The sequence below is a fragment of the Sinocyclocheilus grahami genome, unplaced genomic scaffold (assembly GCF_001515645.1).
Source record: "Sinocyclocheilus grahami isolate Dianchi unplaced genomic scaffold, SAMN03320097.WGS_v1.1 scaffold337.1, whole genome shotgun sequence".
Lineage (NCBI taxonomy): Eukaryota > Metazoa > Chordata > Actinopteri > Cypriniformes > Cyprinidae > Sinocyclocheilus > Sinocyclocheilus grahami.
This window is the reverse complement of record NW_015505516.1, coordinates 1,148,876-1,159,911: the sequence shown is the minus strand read 5'-3', so window position 1 is coordinate 1,159,911 and position 11,036 is coordinate 1,148,876. Positions and strand designations below refer to the sequence as shown.

At 35.6% G+C, this 11,036-nt stretch overlaps 1 protein-coding gene across 2 annotated transcripts; it reads right to left on the bottom strand.

Moving 5' to 3' along the window:
• LOC107602891 (Golgi pH regulator-like) lies at positions 1–6,544 on the bottom strand. 2 transcript variants are annotated; one of them, XM_016295503.1, is made up of 13 exons: positions 6,327–6,544; positions 5,886–5,945; positions 5,695–5,798; positions 5,514–5,620; positions 4,128–4,229; positions 3,796–3,916; positions 3,620–3,700; positions 2,860–2,969; positions 2,219–2,310; positions 1,806–1,898; positions 1,614–1,709; positions 465–554; positions 1–234 (listed from the first exon to the last, which is right to left on the bottom strand). In XM_016295503.1, the coding sequence occupies exons 1-13, from the start codon at positions 6,366–6,368 to the stop codon at positions 124–126; spliced, it is 1,209 nt and encodes a 402-aa protein (XP_016150989.1). In that variant the 5' UTR covers positions 6,369–6,544; the 3' UTR covers positions 1–123. The 2 variants fall into 2 exon arrangements, with proteins under 2 accessions (XP_016150989.1, XP_016150990.1); XM_016295504.1 differs by having other exon boundaries at positions 2,219–2,307.
• Between the last annotated feature and the right edge of the window lie 4,492 nt (positions 6,545–11,036).

The window sequence follows — 11,036 nt, the reverse complement described above, 5'->3', positions numbered from 1 at the left end:
AGAAAGCTCCCGGATTTCATCAAAAATATCTTAATTTGTGTTCCAAACACGTCTTACGGCTTTGGAACAAGATGAGGATGAGTAATTCAATACAGAATTTTAATTTTTGGGTGAACTATCACTTTAACAAAAATAACAGTTAGTACAGGTTTTTTTATTATGTCTCACCATGATCTGAGCCAGGACGAGCACAATGACATTGGAGGACTTGCTGCTGGAGATGGCATAGAAAAACTGTGAACAAAACATAAATATATTAACCAAAACATGCTTTTCATGAGCTTTAAACATCAATTAATGCTTCTTAGAAACTGAATTTGAGCAAGACCATGTTGCAGTTGCTCAAGGAAATAATCTCCTCCCTCTACACCGGCTGAACCAACACGCCTACGCACACGTACAGTAATATATGACCGTTTCCCCTTAAGTGATAAGACTGAATGAGAAAAAAACATGTTCATCACCTTGGTGAGTGTGATTAAAAGGCCTCGTATGGACGTGACTATGATGATTCCCACCAGGATAAAGGAAATGTGCTGAGACCAGAACTTGACCTGTGGGAAAACAAAGGTTTAAGTTCTTCTGCACATAAATTGCGAGGCTTTATCCATTAGAAAGGGATGAGCAGCATTTGCGCTTATCAGTAGAGAGCAAGAGTGAAGCCGGACACAGATTACATGTTTAAGAGGCTGAATCATTACCTCCTCATGGGGAAAGATTAAACCGTCATTTAACAGGCTGGGGAACAATTAACTGCCAACCAAAGCAGTAAATGTCAGCTGACACAGCACACACAATCGCAGCATGCATATACAATCGCAGTCAGGAGGAGTATAAAGTCTATTAGAGTGGATACGCAACAATTATGTACATGAGTGTGGACTAACAAATGTAATAATCAAAAAAAAATAATAATACAATCATTAAATAAGTAAACAAACAACTGGTATGGTCATTTCTGCTGGCAAAGCAGTGCTAACATCTGATTTGTCTACAGTTTTATATATTGGACAATAGGGGGCATAGAAACACAAGAAGGAAGACTTACCCATGAGATAAAGAGACATTAAAAATGTAAAGGGGGTTTTATCAGCAATAAACATAACATACACTATTGTTCGAAGGTTTGGGGTCAGCAGCTTTTTTTGTAAATCAGCAAGGATGCATTAAATTGTTCAAAAGTAGAATGTATGCGTTTCAAAACATTTCTATTTCTAATCATTTCTGTTCTAACTTTCTGTTCAAAAAAACTGATACAATCCTGATATGAATAAAAAACTGTATCAGGCTTCCCACAACTGTTTTCCACATTGATTATAACAAGAAATATGTATATTATTAAAAGAGAAATCTGTTCTTTTTTTCAATTGTTATAATATTTCACAATTTAACTGCTTTTACTATATTTTTGTGAATTGAGACTGGGTGAGTATAAGTGACTTCTTTAAAACTTCAAAAACTTACTGACCCTAAATGTTTTGAACAATAGTGAATTACACCATTAATACTCACTACGGAGTAACAAAAGTGGAGTAAAAAAAAAAGAATAAATAAATTAAAAGAAATTTAGCTAGCCAAAATATATAAAGCAGCGTAAGATGATGATAACATACATCAAACTGAATGCCGAGATAGTTGACTGTGATCTCGATTCCTCTCGTCACTGGGTCAGTCTTCCCCACACGGTCAAACACTATGTTTATAGTAGCCTATGAAGAACACATTACATTATGTCACTAATTATGACACATTTTTACAATGGTCTATAATACATGTCAAACAAAATGAGCAAAAACAATTCTTACCATGAATATTTTCCACACACAGTAAATGGAGAAAAAATAACCTAAGAAGTTGAAGTATTTCCCCTGAAATGTTTTTGAGTATTCTATCCGTTCCTTGGGATACAGAGACATAAGATCATTATAGTGTTTTTAAAGCTTACTTTTATTTAAATAAAGGATTTATATAAACACATTTTGACCAAATAATTTCCATGACTATACTGTGATTACTGGATATTTACTGGATACTGGAAAGTGGGGGAAAAAAACAAAAAACGATTAACTATAATTGTTTATTTTTAGGATTTTGTTCATTTCCATGTCTGTCCTGGAAATTGCAATGTTTTGAATTGCCCAATACATACATCCTTGTTTCACATGAGCATGGCATCCCTGTGCATGGAAATAAAACTATTTTTCATTTTGTTAAATACCTTGGTAGCTTGCAGGTCCACGGTCTCCAGGAAAAGCTGTCTACTGAGCTCCTCCAGAGCATCCACCTCCTGCTGGATCAGAGAAAGATCTGCCGTGCCAAGGTTAAGAAACAAACATCCCTCAGAGGAGCCTGTGGTCCTAAAATAGTGCATCACAACCCCCCAAAAATTAGTGATCTCAGCCTTGAAAACAATGAGCACTAAAAGAAAATACTAAAAGAAAATACAATTCAGACTGCATATGCATATGGATTTATAGCCAATTTAAGAAACGATAAAACAAATACATTTCAATGTCTGACTTCATTAAAATGATTATTTGCTTTTGTAGATGCATTGTAAAATCTGGGTCCTTTGTGTTTAGCCAGCAGGTTAACCAATCTACTGAACATGCACATCCTCACACATACACACATTATTTACTGCCCATTAGCTACTGCTTTAAATTAAATTGCTGTGGCAGTCCTCCAGGAGCAAACAGGAGTTAATTGCTTTGTTCAGACACTTAAGGCACAATGGTGATGAAATGTGATCTCAGTAACTCTCCAGTTGCTGGGTCTCTTCTAAATGAGACTGAATTACTAACTCAGGACCTGTACTATCAGCCTGCTGCCTCAGACGAACTGGCTCATTAAGGATACTCTCACTGCCTGATGGTGAGGAGGTCACACTCTTGATCATCCCCCAGAATCCCGTCTGTTTATTCTGCTCCTCTCCACGCTGGTACATCTGCCTTCTTGTCATGGCAATCCTACAAAGAGACATTAAAAAGTTCTTAAAAATAAAAATGTTGCTCTGTTATGACAAAATTAAAGAATACAAATGGTACTTATTTACTACTTTTGGTTCATATAAAAACCATAAATGTAGGGTCAGAAATATTATTTTTCAACATAATGTTTTAACAAAATCTTCAGCATAATAAGGAGCATGTGACAGTGAAGACTGGAGAAACAGCTACTGAAGATTCTGCTTTACCATCACAGGAATAAATAACATTTCTTAAAATATATTCATAGAAAAATATTTGAAATTGTAATCATATTTCACGGTATTATTTTTTTTTACTGTATTTTTCATTATTAAATAAATGCAGCCTTGGTGAACAAAAGACACTACTTAAAAAATAATAATAATAATAATAATAATAACTTTTGAACCTTAATGTGTATATACAGAGCTAATTATTTCTGTAAATCTTATATTTTATGTTATATTTAAAATATATATATATATTGTATATATCTCTTTAAAGAACAAAAATTATGTTGATGCTAATTAATACGGCAAATAGATATCTAAGACAGAAAGAAAGAAAGAAAGAAAGAAAGAAAGAAATGCCCATGATATTGTGAATATGTTTGCCCTGTCTGCTTGGTTCCCTCTCTTTATACTGCTTACCTTTTCTTTTTACTGACAATCATGTCCATAGTCTGAAGAAGTCTTCTCTCCAGGGCCAGGATATCACTGTCTGTCACATTTCTGAGCAAACAAACCAAACAAACATCTAGTATCTTACATATAAAATATACAACAAGCTATTCTCCGTTATTTTATGTGTATAAGAGCAAAGATACCTCAGAAAATATGACATGTATGTATAAGGACAGTTCACAGCACCAAAGCCAGACAGAAGAGCCATCAGTGTGACCCCAATGACCCCCACACGACTGATCAGCTGCTCTATGGACAGAATGCCTGCGAATACAAGAAAACAGATACATTATTATTTTTAATATATTTACTTTCCTAAAGCACATTTATTGTCTTAATGTGCTTGCATCATTGGTGCACATTATTCCAAACATAGCAAATGATTTTGTTCTCAAAGTCTACAATTTTTTTTTTCTTGTTAAATATTATGCTACATTCATAAATACATAGAAGGTTTTATGTTGACAGTGCCTACCATGTTTTGGACTGAGTATAGGGAAAGGATCGCCCAGTTTCCAGAAGAAATACATGAATGTGAACCAGACCACACATGAAAAAAGCAACCTTTGTCTCTGCACTGTAAAATAGCAGAAAAAAAGGTAGGGTGCATAAGCACATTTTGTGCAAATATAAATAAATAATAGGGATGCACCGATATGAAAATTTTGGCCGATACCGATAACCGATTATTCTTTATTTTTGAAAGCCGATAACGATATGTTGGCCGATAAATCTATGTCCAAATTGTTATATATTTTTTGAGAGCCTGATTACAAAAAAGGTCTCATCATTAAAAGCCACATCCCAAACACTAAGCAGCCTAGTTTGAACGGTGTACGTTTTAAAAATAATTTTACTCTCCCATTACCAAATTTAGTCATAAAAAAAGTCTTACAAATAAATAAAATAATGCATAAATAATGCAAACAAGTCATTGGACATCATTACACGTGTAAAGAATCAAAATGAATGCGCCATAGATCAATAAAACGGAATAGCCTCTGCACGGACAATAATTAAATTATTTTAATTACTAAACCATATTGTTGATGAAAATAATAAGAGAAAAATACAAGTGGTTGTTGTTATTAATAACGCATCAATGATTTTGAAAAAGTAACAAATTAATACCACTGTTTTAAATAGCAGCCATTGAGCTGCAGCTCAAGCTGAAGCTGAAGAGCTGAATGAACACGGTAAACTGAAGCGTTTTGCTGGCAGCTTATTTAACTCAAGGAAATGCATCCTGAGATTAATATTAATACAACATAAACATAATAATACAACTTATATATGTACAAAATGACGCAGTTATTGCATGCTATAGTCAGAATGTGTGATCCTGTTGTGGATGCGCTCTTCCCATAACAACACGCTGCTCTTTTAACTTAACCAAACGCATTCTATATGAGATAAATCAGATATACATCAAATAAACACAATATTACAACGTACAATTGCACAAAAGGCTGCAAATGAACAGCGCGCATCTGAAGTGTCTCTGAAGGAAATAATGCATTATTTATCGGCTTTAAGATATCGGCCAAATTTTCTTATCAGGCCGATACCGATAACAGAAAAAATGAGCATTTATCGGCCGATACCGATATGGTGGCCGATATATCGTGCATCCCTAATAAATAATTCACCCAAAAAAAAGAAAAAAAAACGCTGAAAATGTACTCATTCTGACAGCACTTATTCACTGCAGAGGATCCATTGGTGAGCAAGTTATTTATATAAAAAAAAAAAAAAAAGTGTAGGTACATTTTTAGCAAATTTCCATTTTTGGGTGAACTATTCCTTTAAACAAGCAAATGGAACGGCTACAAAATATAAAGAGAGAACCAAATCTACTTACGTAATCGTATATTACTGACCACAAAGTAGCCAATGTAGAAAGGCACCACAAATATCAGAACCAGTAATATTACATACAAATTCAGCTTCCAGTGGAAATATCTGGACCTGTTTAAAAAACAAACAGCATGTGAGCATCGGATCTACATTTCTCACCATTGATTTTAGTCATGAATACTTACGTGCTGCTTAATACACCGAGGATCTCAAAGATAATGAGCTCAAACATAGTGCAAGAAAAGGCAAATGTGATGGAAAAGACCACCTGCACAACATACTGCCGAACCTGAGGAGGAATTAAGACAGACCTGTATTATAAATACTGAAAGCCCAGTCAACAAAACTGGTCTAAATCTACTCTTATGCACAATACCTCATAATCTTTAAACAACTGCCTCATGAAAAACAGCCAGCCAAACCCAAAAAACAGCACCTGTGGACACAAAATCATGTTAGCTGGAGTGTTTAACACATCCTCCGAGCATTTCTATGCGAGACACATAAATGTGTTGCAATATACACAACCAACACATAAACCAAAGACCTTCAAAACTACTAAAACAACTATATTAACATTGAACTATTTCAAATAATATTGTAGTCCTCTGTCAAAAATTAAAAGGCTTTAAAGAGGGAAAAAATCTGTTGTTATTATTAGGCATCTGTTGTAGACAAAGACACAGTCAGACAGACACCTTTAAAGTTATTTCATAGTTTTTTTATCATTTAAAGCATTTAACCTTGGTAACAAGTATTTGTGTTCGCGTTGTTGATGCCGATATGCATTTTTTAATGAAAGAGAGATAAGACATACCTGAGAAGTGAACATAATCACTGAATCTACGAAGAAAGACATGGTGTAGCACGTAGTATGGAGTTTATATACAGAAAAAGACAAACGCAGCCTCAGCTCATTATGTTAAAAATGCTCTGTTAATATAGAGAATCAAATATTGAACAGAATAAGTGTCCGACTGAGCTGTCAAGACAAGGGGACGAAAAGGTCTTCCGGCGCACAGTAATGTCATCATCAACTGGTTGATAACCCGACCGCTAGAGGACGTTACCACCTCAAAAATGATACCGTTTTTTTCAACTGCTTACACCAGGGGTGCCCAAACTCTGTTCTGGAGGGTCAGTGTCCTGCAGAGTTTAGCTCCAACCCCAATCAAACACACCTGAAGCAGCTAATCAAGCTCTTATAGGCATACTAGAAACTTACCAGCAGGTGTGTTGAGGCAAGCTGGAGCTAAACTCTGCAGGACACCGGCCCTCCAGGACCGAGTTTGGACACCCCTGGCTTACACACATCTCTTGCGAAATGTAGCACTGCATTCAGAATATTACAAACACATCTCAAAAGCAAACATTTGCAAACAACTTTGCCATAATATTAATTCACGTTAGTTTTTTTGTGTGTTACATAGAGCATTGTGTGTTGTGTTTTGCAAAAAAAAGTGTTTATGAAATTGAAAAAAGGCAGAGAATTAGTGTGGCTTTGCAGGTTTGGTGTGTGGTTCTGCTGTTTGAGTGTCAGGTTTTAGAAATTGTGTGACAAGTTTTGTGTGTAAGCAGTTGAAAAAACCTGTAAAGACGCATAGACAGCAGTTTTTTTTTTTTTTTTATCCGAGATATTATTATTCAATTCAGTTCAAGTTTGTATAGCGCTTTTCACGATACAAATCGTTGCAAAGCAGCTTTACAGCAAATTAAGTTTCGACAATATTTAGTGGTAGCTTATCAGTGGTGACTGTCAGTCAATGTACATATGGCAGAAATGTACGGAAAGAGCAGTTAAAGACGTAATCAAACAAACGATGAACACTATTAACAGCAATTATTATATGATGCAATCAAACTTATAGCAAAATGTGGTAGTTCTGTATTATAACAATAATAATAATTTAAAACTATTGATGTATTTACTAATGCTTTGTCAATGCAAAGTTGCTATTTTACTAAGAGAGACTGAAAAAACAACAGAGAGAGAGAGAGAGAGCTATGGTGTGTGACTGAGGCCAGGGGCTGGGTGTTTCATTATTAAGATGGAAAGTCTGACTGAAGCGACATATGGAACAGAGAACATGGGAGTCTTGGCTAAATCACATCCTGTGAAAGCTGTCACCACACAGCAGTCCCAATGGCTTAGTTCCCGACAGATTATACTTCCATTCAGCCTGTGGTGTTATTTTCATAACATATAAATATATCAAAACCTTACTTACATCATTTGCCGTTCCTTTTTCTTTGTGTCAGTATGTTTAGTCACAAGTAAAAAATCTATTTAGAAAAACATGGTGTATTTTGCATATTGATGGATCTTTTTGATAACTATTACAGGAATTGTTTGTTATGAGCAACAATATTAAACTGATCAAATGGAGACTTTATTGCATTTAGATTATTTGGATTTTCAGAGAAGATCTAAACACATAAAGTCTGCAATGAAAAATCAGAGATTTCAACATGAGCTTTTTTTTTTTTATCAGACTTGTCTGTATGCTATCTACGTTAAGTTTTTTTTTACAATCGCTATAGAACTTATTTCTCAATAGTTATGTCAGTTTTTCAAAACCCTTCATGTAGTGCTCTTTTCTAACCTTCAGCTTGGCATAGATGTAAAGTTCACATCCAGAATGCAATAACACAACCAAAACACTTCATTCATGTCTCAAATTAAGTCATTTTTCCATAACTCTGGCAAAGGTTGTCGCTGTCACTCGTAATAAAGTGACCTTACAAAACACTAACAACAAAGTAGCGGATTTCTGTCTTATTCAGTTTTGTATTATTGAACTTAAAGGGTTTTTTTCAACTGCTTACACACATTTTCAAAGCTTTACACACAAATCCAAGAATTACACACACAAAATGCAAAATGCCTCACTTACATCTCTTGCAAAATGAAGCACTGCATTCAGAATATCACAAACACGTCTCAAAAGCAAACATTTGCAAACACCCTTGCCATAATATTGATTCCTGTTGGATTTTTGTGTTTTACATAGAGAATTGTGTGTTGTGTTTTGCAAAAAGTGTTATGAAATTGAAAACTGAGTCAAAGGCCGAGAATTAGTGTATGGTTTTGCAGATTTGGTGTGTGCTTCTGGTGCTTGAGTGTCAGGTTTCAGAAATTGTGTGACAAGTAAAGATTTTGTGTGTATAAGCAGTTGGGGGGAAAAACAGAAGCTGTTACTGATCCACATTGAATTCCATAGTATAGGAGAAAAATTACTATGGAAGTCAATGGGTACCAGAAACTGTTTGGTTACCAACATTCTTCAAAATATCTTCTTTTATGTTCATCACAGGCTTGAAACACCTTGAGGGTGAGTACATGATGACAGAATTTACATTTTTACATTAAACTATCCCTTCAATTTTAACAATTAAATTACATATAATTGTGTTTAAGTGAAAAAGGAATAATGCCATTTTAAAGATGTAGTCACTGAATGCATTTTGTGCCAAAGCAATGATGAATGATCCACAGTTTAGCCCGTATAGACTGTTGTTGGGCTCACTAAAAGCTACCTAAAATGGGTCCAGGCAATAAAAAAAAAACTGTAGCACTTTACTTTACTGTATGTCAACATGGGTTGAGTACTGAAACCCGGTACCAATATGGAACACTGTTTACCTATGCAACCGGTATGTACTAGAACCGAATCAGAATGCAGATTTCGGTGCCATGCCTGAGCGATCGATTGAAATATTTGTCCTCTGGTTCTCCGAAACGGACGTAAGAAACATCATCACCGGCACCGCACGTGAAAAATAATTTCCCGACTGAGAAAATGCACGTGAACTCAAGTCAGAAAGCTCTAATAATACAAATACAATAAATCTTTGTAGTAACAAGAGTGTCCATGTTGTTTTCACATTCCGACTTAAAAGCACAACTCGGGAAACGAGAGCATTCGAGGAGCACGTGAATGCAGTAATTGCACTTGCTCTGATGGCAGCAGGTAGCCTTCCGTTAGCTAAACATGCTTAAATTAAAATGCCTAAAGCTAAACTCCCCTTGTATTCACATTTCTAAACCTGTTGTCCAACAAAAGAGAACAAAAAGTAGTATACTTCAAGTTTATTTTAGTAAGTATACTTAAGTAAAGTTCAAGGAAAATTTATATGTTCTGTTTACTCAGTTACAGCTATAATAGTGATGCCTTTATCCATATAAGGGATTTCCTGGAGGGTCATGAATTCCGCTACTTCTGTGACTAGGTATGTGGATTTTATGTGCGAGGGCACCCTCTGGCGTCCAGTCTGAACGAAACAGATATCATGTGTTTATAGTGCTAATGGCCAATCCATCATTTTTGGGGGAATTTTTTATTTTTATTTTTTATAAGTATCGGTTCAGGCACCGGAACCATTTTAAAAGTATTGATTTGGCACCGGTACCGAAAAAAAACCCAACCCTAGTCAACAATTATCTAAAAAAACCTTAGGAAAATCATCTGATAGAAAGTTGACTAGAACATATGTGTTCTGATCCTTCAAGAGTTTCAAAAAGCAACTTCTGAGCAATAAAAACCTGTTTCCTGAAGCAAAACCCTTTAAGAACAGCTGTTTTAGGCCACCATCACACTCCCTTTGCTACAACTCACCCAAAGAAAACAAGCATTAAGTCAAGACCTCCCACAACACCACAAAAGGCTTGACTTCCTCACGGCCCATGAAGAGCTTCTTGACAGTGCTGAGGTGTGAATTGAAACAGATGCTCAGGTGTCCCACAGCACTGTCATCACACAATTGGGGTTGTCAGAGAGTTTTCTAATTCATTGGCTGATTTATTTATATACTGCAGGAGTCTAGGACTGGTGTGTGGGGAAGCATCCGCTGGGGAGACTATGAAGCGATGAAAGCGATAAAGTGTTTCTGATGAGCTTTTGGGACTCTTGGGAAGGCAGTATTGTTTGAATGTTAGAGGGCTAAAGAAAGATACAGTCTCTTAGGCCTCTTTCAGCTCTGAGGTTTTATTTTCATATTTAAAAATTTATACAGCAACACGTTGATTGTCTGGCGGATTTTTTTTTTATGTGAATATGCTTTGTATATGCTAAGTGCGAAAATGATCAACACAATACCAGAGGTGTAAAGTATTGGAGTAAATGTACTTACTTACTGTACTTGAGTATCTTTTCGGGTACTTTGTAGTTGTACTGAGTATCAAAGATATTAGCAACTTTTACTCTTTACTTCACTACATTTTTGAATGAGCACATTTGAAATGAGTGTTGCAGTTGCACATTACATTTTGCATGGACCTAGCTTTTTTCTGCGGCAGTTTATTTCTGCCACAAAGACGTGATACTGCCCGCTACAAGTCACTGAAAGTACTGCGTTTTGCCCTTACTCACCCAAACTTGTCAACAAGGCTACTTTACATGAATGCGAGTTCCTTAGCAAGTATTTGTGAATCAGAGGTATTTTATGTATAAGATGAGGACATGCCTGCAGCTGGCAATGAGGCCCAAACCAGCACATCCAGTGCAAGAAGGCTTCGGCTTTTTAATTT